The sequence below is a fragment of the Lacerta agilis genome, chromosome Z (assembly GCF_009819535.1).
Source record: "Lacerta agilis isolate rLacAgi1 chromosome Z, rLacAgi1.pri, whole genome shotgun sequence".
NCBI classification, from domain to species: Eukaryota; Metazoa; Chordata; class Lepidosauria; order Squamata; family Lacertidae; genus Lacerta; species Lacerta agilis.
Window position 1 is genome coordinate 7,470,277 of NC_046331.1, and position 16,809 is coordinate 7,487,085.

The 16,809-nt window shown below is 45.8% G+C and overlaps 1 protein-coding gene and 1 long non-coding RNA gene across 2 annotated transcripts; both read right to left on the minus strand.

Moving 5' to 3' along the window:
- Positions 1-389: 389 nt before the first annotated feature.
- LOC117040219 lies at positions 390-1,676 on the minus strand. Its single transcript, XR_004425831.1, has 3 exons — positions 1,622-1,676; positions 656-709; positions 390-444 (listed from the first exon to the last, which is right to left on the minus strand). It is a non-coding gene; the product is annotated as an uncharacterized LOC117040219 (long non-coding RNA).
- A 5,412-nt stretch (positions 1,677-7,088) lies between these two features.
- Positions 7,089-15,659, minus strand: LOC117040118 (collagen alpha-1(III) chain-like). Its single transcript, XM_033137673.1, has 10 exons — positions 15,565-15,659; positions 15,115-15,168; positions 14,676-14,729; positions 12,354-12,407; positions 11,816-11,860; positions 9,837-9,881; positions 9,517-9,624; positions 8,749-8,802; positions 8,155-8,208; positions 7,089-7,217 (listed from the first exon to the last, which is right to left on the minus strand). The coding sequence occupies exons 1-10, from the start codon at positions 15,637-15,639 to the stop codon at positions 7,122-7,124; spliced, it is 639 nt and encodes a 212-aa protein (XP_032993564.1). The 5' UTR covers positions 15,640-15,659; the 3' UTR covers positions 7,089-7,121.
- Between the last annotated feature and the right edge of the window lie 1,150 nt (positions 15,660-16,809).

Here is a 16,809-nt window from a genome sequence, read left to right on the forward strand (position 1 = left end):
ATGTTATCTTGATTTCTTATTCTTCCAGTATGTGCATTTTTCATGCAGGCTTTCCTCTGATATGTCTGGTTTTGCACACATTTATTATAGTGGGGGGGGGGGGGGACTCACGAAGTGTGAATTTTGAAGGATGGCTGTGTGTTTGATTTGCATATCATTTCAGTAAGTGCAAATCTGATAGCACCCTATTAAAATGTGAATGTTATTATTATTATGAAATTTCTATACCGCCCTTCGCCCGGAGATCACAGGGAGGTTTACAGTATCAAAACACCTACTGATGGTATTCCACACCTATAATGATAAGGGGAGTGTGATCCACCTACACATATCATTTACCGGTATATCTCAGGAAGAATGAGATTTGGGTACCAAGTGCCTTGCCCTTACCGCCAGTCCGGTAGCACCACTGGGTCCAATCGCACCATGAGATCCTGGCTTTCCCTGAGAGGAAGAAGAAAAGGAGGGGTGGGAAGAATTGTGAAATAGGAAGCACCATTTTGCTACCTGGGAAACAGGTGAGCTGCCTCAGTTAAATTGACGATACTGACTCCCTGCACACACATATACTTCTCCCAAAGCTATAATCATTTTTTTTTGTCCCATAGCCCTTACTCTACCAGCAAAGTCATGGGCAAAAACTGGAGGTACCTACCTTCATTCCTTCAGGACCATCCAATCCAGGAAGCCCCCGGACTCCAATTTCACCCTGCAATGCCAAAAAGGAGCAGAGGTCACTGACAAGACACATCTCTCTGGCTTATGGCTGGATTTGATGGGTGTCATGTTCCCAGCTTGAGGGCCCCAGTGTTAGCCTGAGGAAAGCTCTGATTCATTTGAATGTTGGATTCCACTCTAGGCGGGGCATCGGTTCTGGCTTGTTTCCTGAAGGTGCAGCAGCAGCAGCAGCAGCAGCAGCAGCAGCAGCAGCAGCAGAACACAACAAGATGTTTCACCAGCATGCGGCAGCAAGTTGACATCAAACCACTGTTTATTTTGGAGGGCCACAAGTACCGCCACCTCTAATGCTGGCCATGCTGGCTGGGGGTTGATGGGAGTTGCAGTTCAACAACATCTAGAGGGCCACAGGCCCTCCTATTCCTGCTTTGGGATCCAGGGGTACCGCTGAGCAGCCCAGCTCAGCAGTCCAAGGTGTCATGCCTCCTGTATCCTGCAGTGACCTGGACACAGAGTTAGAGGCAGCAGGGGAACCAGATGGGGAGCCAGGTCTGGGGCTGAGTTTAGAGCTGCCTGTGGAAGATAGAGAGACCATTGTGACAAAGGTAGTTGGGCTCCCACCAGGTGGGAGACTATGGAAAGGAAAAGTGCCCATCTTCAGGCCAGAGGGTTGACCCTTTAAGGCTCTGAAGCTCTCAAGGGGCTTAAGCCTGAAGAAGTAGTCTGGAGACAGAAGCATAAAAGGCCTCCGTCTGCCCCCAGTTGTTGTCTAGGCAAGTTGGATGTGCTCCAGGAACTGTCAACGTGCCTCACCCTATGGGTTATGGTATTAGACCAGAACACAGCTCAAGGACCTTGGCCAATGCCTAAACCTTGCCAAGGTGGCGTCACTTGCAGATTCAGCATGACCTCTGTGAGGCCACAGCTATGAAATGTGACCTACCTGTGCTCCTCTTGCTCCTCCAGGTCCTGCAATTCCAGCTATGCCTGCTTGGCCCTTTATGGAAAAATAGAGGAGAGAAAATGAGGCACAGGATGAATTAAATTGATTCTCCCGATGGAAACTCTGGAGACAGAATGTGCCCTAGCTCCTTCCTCACTAGAAAAAAAAAATCATTTACAAGAGCAGGCATGCTTTTTAGGCACATAGACAATGCTTTGGAGTAACAGCACTCATCAAAGGGCAGGGAAATCCACCTGCTTTATCAGTTTGATGTTTTTGTCACTTCTCCATTTTACTGTTACAAAGGAAGCTGTTATATTGCTGGAATGTTTTATTCCTGTTTCTTTTTTATTTCTTTTGGTAAAGAAATATTGTATGGTGCCCTGGAATTCATCAGGATGGAGGTTGCCTAGAAATCTGTAAATAAATAAATACATTTCTGCAGTGGCGGAGGAAGAGGAGTGTGGGGGGAGCGCACTGCCCCCGGCAGCCGATCCCAGTAGGGTGCCATCGCGGCTGCCCCCTGGCTACACTGGGCACCATGCCCCCACAGGTGGCACACCACGTCCCCAGGACACGCGCCCGGGACACATGCCAGCCCTGCCCCTACCTGCTCTCCACCCCCCAGTGCTGGAGCATGAAGCTCTGCCACTGCATTTCTGATTCCGTAGTCCCAGGTACACTAACTAGAGAAATCCCGGGAGAACAGTGGTGGGAGGACTTGTGGGTCTCAACTCCCTCTCCTATTATACATGACTGTTCAGCCAGGTTTGCAGGGGCTGATGGGGGTTGTAATCCCCATTTCTGCACCATTAGTTAGAATGCTGTTAGTGTACTTGCCAAGAAACCTTCTTGTCCCTTTTCTCCTCTGCGACCCTTTCCACCAACTGGCCCCATAGTGCCACGTGGCCCAGGCAGCCCTGAAGGTCCTCTGCTGCCACCGCTGCCCTGTTCCAGAAGAAAAAGGAGAAGGAGAAAGATGATGATGATGATGATTATTATTACTCCATTGGTTCTTAATCTTTAACCCACGTTCTCTATCTTTGTCCTATGTTAGAATAATAGACTCCTAGGATTGTTGAGTTGGAAGGGACCCCCCCCCCCCCAAGGGTCATCTAGTCCAGTGTTTTTCAACCTTTTTGGGGCAAAGGCACACTTGTTTCATGAAAAAAATCCTGAGGCACACCACCATTAGAAAATGTTAAAAATTTTAACTCTGTGCCTATATTGACTATATATAAAGTAATTTTTCAGTTTTTCCCACGGCACACCAGACAACATTTCGCGGCACACTAGTGTGCCGTGGAACAGTGGTTGAAAAACACTGATCTAGTCCAATGCTCTGCAATACAGTATATGCTGTTGCTGTTATATTTATTACCTGCCCTTTGCCAGTAGATTCCAGGGTGTGTTACAACAAATTTTAAATCAGTATTAAACGTAGCCAAAACAAATTGCATCCACAGGAATACGCTAGGAATGAACACAGTGCAATGGATGAAGTGTCAGACCAGGACCCGAGAGCCCAGGGTTTGAATCCCTACTCATTCGTGAAACTTGCTGGGTGACCTTGGACCAGTCCATCCTTACCCTACCTCACAGAGCTGCTGTGGGGATTACTGTAAATGAAGAAGGGGAGAACCGTGTAGGCTGGCTTCAGCTCTTTGGGAATAAAAGTTGGGCTATAAATGCAATGAATATTTAATAATAATAAATTGTTTTCCAAGTTTGGACTTTTTTTAAAAAAAGTGTTCATGACACTTCCTGGGTGACCTTAGGCAATTCATACTCTCTCAGTCTAACCTACCTCACAAGGGTTACACGGAATGGGAAGAGAACTATGTATACTACCTTGAATTCCTTGAAGGAAATATGGAATATAAATGCAATAAACATCCAAATGTGGCCAAAATGGAACACTCTATGCTTTAAATGACTGCTTTCAATATATATATATTTACCATATTTTTCGCTCCATAGGGCACACCGGACCATAGGGCGCACCTCGTTTTTAGAGGAGGAAACAAGAAAATTTTTTTTTTTTCTGGTTTTCCTCCTCTAAAAGCCCTGTTTTTTTTTTTTTGAGTATCAGCCAAAAGTTTTGCAGCTTTTTCAGCAAAGGGAAAAGCCCTGTTTTTTTGAGGATCAGCTAAAAGTTTTGCAGCTTTTTTGCAAAGGGGGAAAAGCAAAAAGGAAAAGCTCTGTTTTTATGGGGTTCAACTCACATTTCTGCAGCTTCTAAAGGAAAGGGAGCCTTTTCTACAGTTTCCAGACAGATAATCTAATCAGCCAGTCACATGTAGCTGGGGAAACAAACAACCTCCCTCAGCAGCACATTCAACAAAGGAGGGTGGGGCTGAAAGGGAGCCGGGACTCTTATCTCTCTCCCCATCCCTTGCTGATCAGCTGCTGAGCGGGGTCCTTTCAACACTCCCTTTTCTCTTTGTAAAATAAAATGCATGATCCTCTTTTGGCCCCTGGGCAATTCAGCTTCAGGGACCACCATTCGCTCCATAAGACGCACAGATATTTCCCCTTACTTTTTAGGATGAAAAAAGTGCATCTTATGGAGCAAAAAAATACAGTATAAATCTGCATCCCACTTCTCAATTTTGTCTCAGCTCTTCATCATATCCAGTTTTGCTCAAGCTGGTTCATGATATTGTTTTAAGTACCGTATTTTACCGTGTATAAGACTATGTCCCCCCCCCCTTAAAAAATGTCAAAAATTATACATGGTGCCATCTCCCCCATTTTTTTTAAATCCGAGTCTCCAAAAATAGGGGGCGTCTTATACATTGGGGCATCTTATGGACGGGAAAATACGATATATTCTAAGGAAAGAGAGAATATACTCTCAAGCCACTCAAACATTCTGAGATATCATTGGTGAGAGGACGATAGACAGGGGAAAATCAGGACAGATCTACTACACCTTTTTTCCCTTTGGCCCTGGATCCCCCAGGTCTCCAGGGTCTCCGTCGTCACCCTGTAGAAGAGAAGCACATCTCTTTAGGAAAGGGGCTTTGCACGATAACATCAAACCCTGCACTCAGAATTCCCCACAGCAACCCATGCATGAATCCAGCTTGCTGGATACTGAGTCCAATGACACTGGCCAATGGAGTTTGTTGTTGTGTCACACCATGCCCACTGATGTGAATGATATTGTCAGCTACCCTCGCCGGAAAGCAAGGGGTTGCCAGGGCTTTATCAGTATCGTGAGCTCCCGCCTCAACTGCTGAGCAATTCATCTTCATCCGGTGAGAATGGCAGTGATCCCTCTAGTGGGGAGGGAGAGATGGGAACGGGAAGTAGGAGTCAGGGCTCTGACAGGGATGGAGAGCCCTCACGCCGAGCAGAGGTTGGAGGGGAAGCACCTCTTCCGTCTCCCCACTTGTGGAGGGGAGAAGGACGCAGAGGGGGTAGGCGGGGGTTCCGCATCCCGCGCCTTTTATGCTGGGCAAAGAACCGGAAGGGGTCATTCCCGGACTCTGCCGAAAGATTTTTTTTGTAGCTGCACTGTATATATTTGCACAATAAAGAAACCTAGTTTTAGAAACGTCGGAGTCAGCCTGGTTAATCATGAGCAGCCACTGAAAACCTTACAGATATTTAGTGTGGCATGTCCAAAAGCCACAGTTCCATAGTGCGACAGGCACTGCAATGTGAAAGGAGTACTGGAGAACAGAGCAGAACCACAAGCATTACAATCAGAAAAAAAAATCCTGTAATATCCCCCACATCTGAATGGACCCTTGCTGTTGATAACTTGGCATGAGAAACCCACTTCAAATTAATTGTGTGCAGGTTACCTCTTTCCCCAGCTCTCCATATCCACCAGGCTGCCCATCTGGGCCCTTCTCTCCGGTCTCTCCAATGCCACCTTGAACACCTGGGGCCCCTGGGGCTCCTCTATTACCCTGGAAAGCAATAATAAAGAAAGTATGTCATTGGAACGAGCTGCTCTTGAGTCCGGATTTACTCACAGTATACTGATGGTGGCAGCAGCTGCAAGCCACAACGGGTTCTTCCTCCAGACTCTCAGTGTATCAGGACAGATTAAAGAAAGTACTTCTTCATGCAGCACTTGGTTAAACTATGGAGCTGATTCTCACACTGGCCAACCTGATGCCCATGAAAAAACTGCTAGCAGGACCCAAGCGCAGCAGCACTCAACACGATACATCAAGAATATAAGTTCTTCACAGGCACAGCAAGTATACTTATATTCTTGATGTATTGTGTTGAGTATATAGTATTATAAACTGAAGAAGCTGTATCAAAACCTGCTTAACATCTGGGATACAGGTCTTCTGATCTACTGTACCATTTTCGCCGAGGGACAGTGAGGAGGTGCCTGTCTGTGACCACCACCACGTATGACCCCTACATATCGCTATGTGATAATGAATCCTTTCTTGCGACCGTTCCCTCTTATATGACTTTGTGTGTCCAGTTGAGAACTATCTGCAGCACGTTTTGCTTATTTGCACTGTGCTATGCCACTATTATGGTGCTGGAGGAGACTCTTGAGAGTCCCATGGACTGCAAAAAGATCAAACTTATCCATCATTAAAGAAATCAGCCCTGAGTGCTCACTGGAAGGACAGATCCTGAAGCTGAGGCTCCAGTACTTTGGCCACCTCATGAGAAGAGAAGACTCCCTGGAAAAGACCCCGATGTTTGGAAAGATGGGGGGCACAAGGAGAAGGGGACAACAGAGGATGAGATGGTTGGACAGTGTTCTCGAAGCGACTAGCATGAGTTTGGCCAAACTGCGGGAGGCAGTGGAGGACAGGCGTGCCTGGCGTGCTCTGGTCCATGGGGTCATGAAGAGTCGGACAAGACTGAACGACTGAATAACAACAAATGGCACATTATTGGCAGAGTTGTGCCACTAGTTGACTATTTGTCTATAAGTATCTCCAGGCTTTGACATGCACGCTGCACTTTAGTGTGTTTAACTGAGTAAAATTGTTCTTTATATTTGCAAGCCGGTTTGGTGTTTTGGTTTTGTTGTATTATAATCGTTATAACACCTGATGCTTTTTTTTTGTATACAACCATAGATAGCCTTCTCCTTCATTAATTTGTCCAGTCTTCTTTTAGAGCCATCCAAGTTGGTGGCTAACACTGCCTCCTGTGGGAATGAGTTCCATTGTTTATGAGCTGTATGAAGAGGTCCTTTGTTTTATCTGTCCTGAATCTTCCAACATTCAGCTTCCCTGGATGTCCACAAGTTCTAGTGTTACGAGAGAGGGAAGAATGTGTTTCTCTGTCCACTTTCTCCATGCCATGCATAATTCTATAAACTTCTATCATGCCATTAGTTCTCTAAACTAAAAAGTCCCAAATGCTGCAACCTTTACTCAACTGTAGCCACAAGAACCTTTGAGCAGATGAATGAATTTGGCAAATGGGAGTCCCATGGGTGGAAGAATGCTTATCAAGCTTATTCCTATAGAACAAGAGCAACGTTCTCTGAATTTTAAGATTCTCAAAACCCAGGTGGTTCAAGAGAAAACCTGTTAGCACTCACCTGTTCACCTTTTGACCCAGGTTGACCTTCCACTCCAGGTATGCCTGGGACACCCTAGAGGGAAAAGGAACACACAATAATAACCCTGCACTCTGTTTTAAACACACACATGCACATAGAAAAAGGAGAGCACAGATATCACAGGCTGGTCCATTTCACAAGGTTTCGGTATGGATTAAGGATAGGGGACAAATTTATTCCCTGGATAGTCCCGGATTTGCACGTTGCAAACAAGACACAGTTCTCATTTGAAATTCCCACTCCTGCATTTTGCAACACAGAATTTTCCACTAGAAGATATGTACAGTGGTACCTCGACTTACGAATTTAATCCGTTCCAAATGCACATTCGTAGGTCGAAAAATTCGTAAGTCGAAAAAAGCGATTTCCCCATAGGAATGCATTGGAAACGAAAAATTCGGAACAATTCGTAAGTCGAAAAATTCATATGTCGAGTAATTCGTAAGTCGAGGTACCACTGTACAAAAATGTGTGTGTCAAATATATAAAAGTGAGATACTTTTGGCTAGTATAAGCATTTTGACAAGCAATTTCCCTCTATCAGAGTGCAATCACATATATGAAATTGCATTCTGAAAGAGGGAAATTGCTTGTCAAAATGCTTATACTAGCCAAAACTGTGTACAAAATAAAATAAAATAAAATACTCACATTAGGAGAAAGCTGCATGAAAATGGATACAAATTTTCATGCAGACTTTTTTTGCAACGGGAGAACTGAAGTTAATGTGTTTGCATGTTTGTGTATAGAATAACGCGGCCCTATCTGCACCACTGTAGTTTAAGGGTGCTGAGAGTTGCTAGGACACCACCATCACCAGCATTCCCCTCACAGAGTTCAAATTCCTAGAGTTCTCTTTAGGTATTTTTTAATACATCTCCATCAAGTTTCTAGCATTGTGAGCAGGAAAGCACCTGATAGAAACAAAAAAAGAGAGGGAAAGAGGATGCATTCCACTATATTTCCATACCTGCTCTCCATCCAGCCCACTGACACCAGCTGCACCAGGGCCTCCAGAGGCACCCTAAAGAAATAAGAGCATTCAACAATACTGTGTAGGTTTCAAAAGATGGGTTTACACAGAGCAGTGCTGCTCAGACTGGGAAAGCCCACAGCTTAGTGGTAGAGTATCTAGCTGGCACGCAGAAAGCCCCAGGTTCAATCCCAGGCATTTGCAGGCAAGCAATTGAAATCCAACACTGATACCAACTGGGATATATATTTCAGAAGGTATATATAGAAAGTGGGATGTATTTAGCAGGTGCCAAAAGGGCAACAGAGAAGGTGCCTGTCTGATATGCAATGGGAGGGAGTTCTAAGTACTAACAATGACACCAAAAGTCCAACATTGTGTGGAAAGGACCTCCTGAAAGGATATCATTTGCAGAGTATGCTCTCCCGCAGAACACAGGGATCAGTTGTGTACACAGGGGATGAGATGATCTTTTAAGATCAGTATTCCAGCTCTTACGAGAGCAAAATAATGCCTTTAGTTCTTTGACATGTAGCAACCCTGGAAGACCAGTGTGTGGGTGAGATCCTCTTACTTCCACCCTTAACTTACCTTTTCTCCTTTCTCTCCAATGGGCCCCGCTAGACCTGCTGGCCCATCTCTTCCCTGTAAAGATAGTACGCAGTTTACAATTAAGGAAAGGTGGACATCTCCTGTTGTACATTACCATTGTTTCGTACGATGATAATCTGCTGCTCCACCTGCCTACCAGGATAAACTTAGAAAAATGTCTAAAATTAAATCCTGGAAATAGCAGATGAATTTCTTGTTGTTATTTTAATTGTGCTTCCTTCTCATGCTCCCCACCCCTCCTTACAGGTTATTGATGGTCATAGTTAAATCAGGAAGACATGAGGCAATCACTTAAATCAATGCACATATGCACTAGTGCAGAAGGCTAATTTCTAGCAATACACTCACTCATCTCTGTCTTCCATCCAGGCATTATCAAGGGTGCCATTCCAGCCAGGTAAAAACACTCAAGTAGGATGTGAAGTAGGGCTGGTGAGGGGTGCAGTCTGGGGAGAATCTCAAGAGGCTGGGGGGACTGCTTTTGGCCCCCAAGCCAGGGCTTTCCACCCTTGGCATGCGTAACAGTGAAACTGTCCTTCATTCACAGCACAGAGAGACCAGCGATTATTTTCTCTATGGGACAAAGGGGTTGGCTTGTTTACACAAGCCATCTGAGCACTCTTTGATGCTGTGATATCCCTTCAGTCCTGCCTGGCTAAGAAGACCCTCTTACCTCCACTGAACCTGGTGCTTTCACCAAGCTCCAAACCACATAGCACCCAGGCACAGATATGTATATGTACATACCGGGTACCCTGATGGACCACTCGCTCCCACTGGACCAATGGGCCCTGCCTCTCCTGCTAGTCCTGGCTTTCCTGGGAGGCCATTTTGTCCATGTATACCAGGAAGTCCCTATGGAGTAGGAAAAAAACATTTTTAGGTGGGGAAAATCAAGGTGCACAAATGCATTTCATATAGGAAGAGAAGAACATTTTCATTTGCAAGTTCATAGAGAGATGAGGATAGCAGAAATCCCCTTCTTGCTTGCCAAGACTGTGGGAAGGGACATGGCAGGATCAGGGCTAAGTGAGCCCCTGCCCATGTTCAGGTAGCCATATGCTTACCAAGGTTCCAGGAAATCCCCTGGGGCCCACATCTCCCATTCTGCCCTGAAAGAAATGAGAAGGTTATTCCTGTAGAGGGCGGACACCATCTTTTCATACTCTAGCCCAGGGGTCCCCAGACTAAGGCCTGCGGCCCGGATGCGGCCCGAGGGTCTCATTTATCTGGCCCCCCGGCAACCCCCGCCACTGCCACCGCTTGCTCTTACCAGCACAGCGCGCCTGCCCACTTTCAGGGCCAGCAGAGTGACGAAAATAGTTGTGCGCATCTGCAAGCATCATTTCCGGTGCACTTCCGGGTCTGCTGAGGCCCGTGCACACGTGCACAAGCTATTTCCGGCGTTGTGCCGACCCGAAAGTGCGCTGGAAATTACGCTTGTGCATGTGTGCAAGCTATTTTCGGCGCTCCGTCGACCCGGAAGTGCGCCGGAAATAGCATGTGGGCACGCGCTTCCCCACCCTCTGGTCTGCCGCGCAATTGGCGCTGGAGGAAGCAGCCTGAGGTCCGGTAAGTCTGGGGACACCTGCTCTAGCCTCTAGTTTTCATGTTCATCTTTGAGTAGGGTGGAGTACTGCAGGATGAGCACTTTTAGCAGGATAATGCTGTGGTGTTTATCGTTTAGTAGGGTGGAATAGGTTGTGTGCTTTTATAATATTGCACGATGAACACATTTACTAAAATAATGTAGTTGTGCTCTTTTGATGCTGGTTTAGATTTTGCACTTGTATGCGCTTTTAAATAATTGCAGGTTGCTTTGAGGCATTTTCTGCAGTAAGTGATAAGGTAAAGGTAAAGGGACCCCTGACCATCAGGACCAGTCATGTCCGACTCTGGGGTTGCGACGCTCATCTCGCTCTATAGGCCGAGGGAGCCTATAGACAGCTTCCGGGTCATGTGGCCAGCATGACAAAGCCGCTTCTGGCGAACCAGAGCAGCACACGGAAACACCGTTTACCTTCCCGCTTGAGCGGTACCTATTTATTCACTTGCACTTTGACGTGCTTTCGAACTGCTAGGTGGGCAGGAGTTTTATGAAGTTGTATTGTTTTACATTGTAAGGTAAAGGTAAAGGGACCCCTGACCATTAGGTCCAGTTGTGTCCGACTCTGGGGTTGTGGCGCTCATCTCGCATTACTGGCTGAGGGAGCCAGCGTACAGCCAGCATGACTAAGCCGCTTCTGGTGAACAAGAGCAGCGCATGGAAAAACAGTTTACCTTCCCGCCAGAGCGGTCCCTATTTATCTACTTGCACTTTGACGTGCTTTCAAACTGCTAGGTGGGCAGGAGCTGGGACCAAGTAACGGGAGCTCACCCCGTGGCAGGGATTCGAACCACCAACCTTCTGATCAGCAAGCCCTAGGCTCTGTTAATAATAATAATGTGACTGATCAGTTGAAACTGGGAGAATAAAGTGGGAGAATAAAGTGGTCTATTCTTGCCTCTCCCCTCCCCCCCCCGCCCAGTGCCACAGCTCTGACTCTGCCCCCACCCCACCCCACCCACACTGCTGAAAGGAAGGCAGAAACTCCATTGAAAGATCCAATCACTTACCTGCCATGTTAGGTCTGTTTTGGTCGAAAAGATTAAGAAGAAAAGGATTTCATTCTCATTTATTAAAACTAGGACTGTGGGGCCTGGTATGTGGCTCTCCATATGTTTTTGGACTCCAATTGCCACCAGCCCTGGCGTGGCCAATGGCAAGGGACTATGGGAGTCATATGGAAGGCCATAGTTTAGCTGCCCTTAGTGTAGAGACTTGCTCTCACTGAAGAGCTATGACGTCACACAAAGGCACACATTTTGTAGGCCCAGGTGATAAATATTAGTGTAAGGGTGAGCAGGTCAACTTATGTATGATGGAATGGAATAAGATAATAATAAATAAAATAAAATAAAATAAAATAAAATAAAATAAAATAGGAGATATTACTTTTAAAAAAGGGGGCGGGGAGATGAAAACTTTGTGAGGAGGGGAACATACCTGTGGGCCAGGAAGGCCTTTCATGCCAGATGGACCTGGTGGACCCTATGTAGGGAGAAAAGCCAAACAAGGTTAAAAAAAACCTCTGTTGCCAAGTGACCACTCAGGACTCTCAGACCCTCCAAGTGTCCCTATTTCCCAGGGACATCCCTGATTTAGAAAAACCATCCTGGTTTCTGATTTGATCCCAGAACGTCCCACTTTTCCTTAGGATGTCACTATTTTCATTGGAGAAACGTTGGAGGGTATGGAGTTATCCCACCCCCGAGCCATCTGAAGGCAACCCTGTATAGGGAAAGTGTTGCTTTTTAAAAATTGTTTAATGTTTTATTATGTTTTTATATGTGTTTTATATGTGTTGGAAGTGGCTGGGGCAACCAAGTAAGTTCTGTGGGGTAAAAATAGTAAAATTATCATTCTGGAATGGTACATCCCTATTTTCATCGGAAAAATGTGGCTTCCCAAAAACTGGTTTTCAGGAGAATCACTGCCTCCAACCATCTAGGAGTAAGGGAGCGTAGCAGAAAATGACACTCACTTTGGAACCAGATTTGCCTGGATATCCAGCGGGGCCTCGGATTCCTGGCTCTCCCTGTGAATATGGCAAAAGGCGGGGGGAGTAGAGAGAAGAGAGGACAAAAAGAAGAGTTTTGGATTTGACATCCCGCTTTATCACTACCCGAAGGAGCCTCAAAGCGGCTAACATTCTCCTTTCCCTTCCTCCCCCACAACAAACACTCTGTGAGGTGAGTGGGGATGAGAGACTTCAGAGAAGTGTGACTAGCCCAAGGTCACCCAGCAGTTGCATGTGGAGGAGCGGGGACGCGAACCCGGTTCCCCAGATTACGAGTCTACCACTCTTAACCACTACACCACACTGGCTCGGTTTACTATGAGATCACTTCCTTACATACAGTAGCAGCACCATCAGTGGTAGTATGGTTCCCCCCCCCTTTACGGTTAGTGCATGCACAAATGCACACAGATCTCACTAATACCTGCTGGCAATAGATGTGCCGTATTTTCCTGTGTATAAGACGCCCCCATGTATAAGATGCCCCCTATTTTGGGGGACCCCAAACTAAGAAAACACCCCTCAACACTACCTGTGTATAAGACGGACCCCAATTTAAACCTTTTTTAAAAAAGTAATCTTATACTGTACATGGAAAATTACGGTAAGTAGGGTTTTTTGTGAGCAAATAGCATGTTGGGGAAGAGGGATAGCTCATTAGGAAATTTCCATTGTGTCACAACCCTGGGATCTAATCCCCCTTCATTAGGAGATGAGATTGTGGACTCTGGCTCAGAAGAATTACTCACAATGCTACAAATACACTTCCAGAAGAGGTGCCCCTGGTACCAATGCCCCCTCAGGCCCAAGGAAATCACACTGCTATCCCCCCCTGACTCAGAGGATGCCATCACAAGAAGTACCAGTACAACCAGAGTCTCCCCCACTCCATTAGGGTGAAAGAGTGTTGGAGAAGGCTAGGCAAAGGCCCCATTTAGTATTGGTAGCTTTTATGACCGAGACAGAACTGTTTGCTCCTATATTGGGCACAGTCTATGGTTAGCTGTTGCTGGAGCACTGCTCTTCTTCATCATTCAGCCTCAGCCCTGCACAAGGCTTGCCTCAAATGAGGTCAGTGTTTGCATACGACACATAGGGAACAATCTCCCCTTGTTCCAGCGCAGATCCCACACTGTCCACAGCTGCTTATTGTTAAGGAAGAGAAGTGGTGTGTCCTAATAGCATTTTTAAATAGCACGAATAATGTTATTTAGTGTTGCAGCTCTAGCCCTCTGGAATAAGCTGCCAGCTGAGATTAAGTCAGGTGCTTAGCATCTTAATCACTGAGCAGTAGCCGGCGACATATTTGTTTAAGACCACACAATCATTTATGGAATATTAATCTAACAATTTCCAGAAATGGTTTTATTGCTTGTAAATACCGTACTTTTCAGTGTATAAGACCAGTTTATTTTCTGTAAAAATCCTGCTAAAAATGGGGGGGGGTGTCTTATACACAGGTAATGCATAGGGTGGACATTTATTTGGTTGCTGCCACGGCTGCTAGCGTCTATTGTGCATGTCATTGGTTGCTGTGTCAATGGGTGGTTTTGATGCTGCAAGAATTGGGCGGGCGATTGGCAGCTTCCGCCGGTGAGGGGACAGACGAGAAGCGGATTTTGTGACGCGTGCGGGTGAGCGATTTCCAGCATTCCCCCCCCCTAAAAACAGCCAAACAATTCTGGGCAATCTTCCACAAAAAAGCTCAACAACTCTGTGCCATCTCCCCCCATTTTCTTAAATTTGAGCCCCCCAAAATAGGGGGTGTCTTATACATGGGGGCATCTTATACATAGAAAAGTACGGCGCTTTGCAGAAGAAGAAGAGTTTGGATTTGATATCCCACTTTTTACTACCCGAAGGAGTCTCAAAGCGGCTAACATTCTCCTTTCCCTTCCTCCCCCACAACAAACACTCTGTGAGGTGAGTGGGGATGAGAGACTTTAAAGAAGTGTGACTAGCCCAAGGTCACCCAGCAGCTGCATGTGGAGGAGTGGAGACGCGAACCCGGTTCCCCAGATTACGAGTCTGCCCCTCTTAACCACTACACCACACTGGCTCTCAGTGTGTATCTTGGTATTTCATATTGTTATTAAGAATCTGTGTCTTTAAAATTTTATCTCATTTTTAGGGTCTGCTTCTTTTGTATCATATTCCATTTGATACAAATGGGTGGCTTCTGGCTATGGAACAATTTATAAATCTGCAAAAATAAATAAATAGTAATGTTGCTTGGCCCTGGAAAACATTTAATCTCCTGGTGCCAAATGTTCTGAGAGCCCCTACCTTTTTGCCCCTGGGACCAGGCTTTCCTCTGTCGCCAAATGATCCTGGATAGCCCTGGAATGTAAGGGTTTAACAGCACTTGTCAAGTTAGTAAGCCATCTGTTACATGTGAAAAGGATCTGGGGATCTTAGTATACCCCATCCATGAGCTTAGCACACAGCCAACGGTGTGATGCAGCAGCAGAAAAAGCTAATGAAACTCTAGGCTGCATCAACAGAAGTATAGTGTCCAAATCAAGAGAGGTGATACCCCCCAATATATACATTTTTTGTGCCCATTACTTGGCTAGAGAACTGCACCACAAAATTCAGAGAAGTTTGAATTTCGAAGAACGGCTGTGGTTCAGCTGGTGGAAGTGCAAATTAGATAAGCTCCCATTTAAATGTGGAGTGAACTGAATGTCTCTCATCCCTTCTCTGGATAAGACCCATCACTTACGTTGATGCCAACAATCCCTTGCAGCCCCTCTAGACCAGGTTTGCCAGGAAGGCCCTGGAATGGGAAGGGGTGGGTGGGTGGAGAAAAGATAAACCCAGAAACTGAAATCATTGTCTTGAATCATTGTTAGTTCCTGCATTAATAACTTTCATAGAAGGAATTTTAAAACATTCCTATTTATCCAGGCATTTTGAAAAATAAAAGGTACTGCTCACGACAGCCCTGAAATTATTAGATTTGAGAGAAAGTGATTTTAGAAGTTATCAACTGGTGTTTAACTGCTTTTAGAAATTTATTGTTAACTGTTTTTACCTGGTCTAATTGCACTGTTTTATTACTGATGCACTGTCCTTTGGGAGGAAGGGTGTGCTATGCATTTAATAAACAAAATAACACAGAGAGAATAAAATCTGAATAGATTTAATCTATTTTTTTTTTATCAGCTCTTACCCTCAGTCCTGGTGAACCTGGTTCTCCGTTGGCCCCTGTTTTTCCAGGACAGCCCTGTTCAGAAAGAAAAGTCATCAAAACAAATGCTAGGTTGGATAATTAATGGATGGAAGTTTTTCTCCAGAGGGCATAATCTGGGGCTCAGCCAAGCAATCAGGCCTTCCAATCAATGAAAAACTATCTGCTGACTTTGGAGATGCATCACACTGGGAGCACCCATGAAATGTCACCGATGCCAGCTCTAGTTTTGCAGGATTCTTGAGCAACACAATCATCACTATGCACAGTAACAACGGTGGAGAGAAGGCTACTCAAACAAAGGCCTGGGTAAAGAGGTCCATCTTCTGTGCCATCACTTGCATGTACAGCATGCAAGTGATGGTGCAGAATATACTACAGAGGAGAGATCATACCACCACGTGGAGGCCACTGAAAATAAGGCCCTTTTGTGCGCCACCATCCTTTGAAACACAGAATGTGGCAAAACTACAAATGGGACCTACTCTGCTGATCCTAACACCTGGGCAGTTTGAGATGAGAGGAGGTGCCCCTCCTGCCATTTGAGGCCAACTGTGTTTCTTCAGGTCACTGTTAACACCTTAAACTGGGTGTGGTACTGGAAACAAAGCTAATGGAGCAGCTTCATTACTTCCTGTAGAGATGGAAACCTAGGGGTACCATTGAAGAGTGGAGAAGAGGGCCCATCCCCTGAAGAGAGCCAGCAAAGTGGGGGAGGTTCCCACCCCTTAGATTTTGACCCTACACAGTTCCCCACCCCCCCCCCCTTCCATGCCACTCCATTAGTACAAAGCTCATCAAACTTTTTGGGAACATAGGCACAATGAAAAGCTGTTGGGACACCATACAAAAACTGCAACCAAGCACACACCACAACCTCTTCTATTGGCTACAGTGTGGCATAGTGGTTAGAATGTTGTGCTAGGACGCTGGAGACCTGAGTTCAAATCTCCGTTCAGCCATGAAGCTCAAAGGGTGACCTCGGGCCAGTCACCATCTCTTAACCTAACCTAACCTACCTTACAGGTTTTTGTGAAGGTAAAATGTAGGTGGGGGGGAAGCACCATGTATACCACCTTGAGCTCCTTGGAGGAAAGGTGGTATATAAATTTCATCATCATCATCATCATCATCATCATCATCATCATCATCATGCTTCATTTCCCACAGGCAAGCTTCAGAGAGCTTTTGCACATCTCTCTATCCACACACAGTAGGAGACTCCAT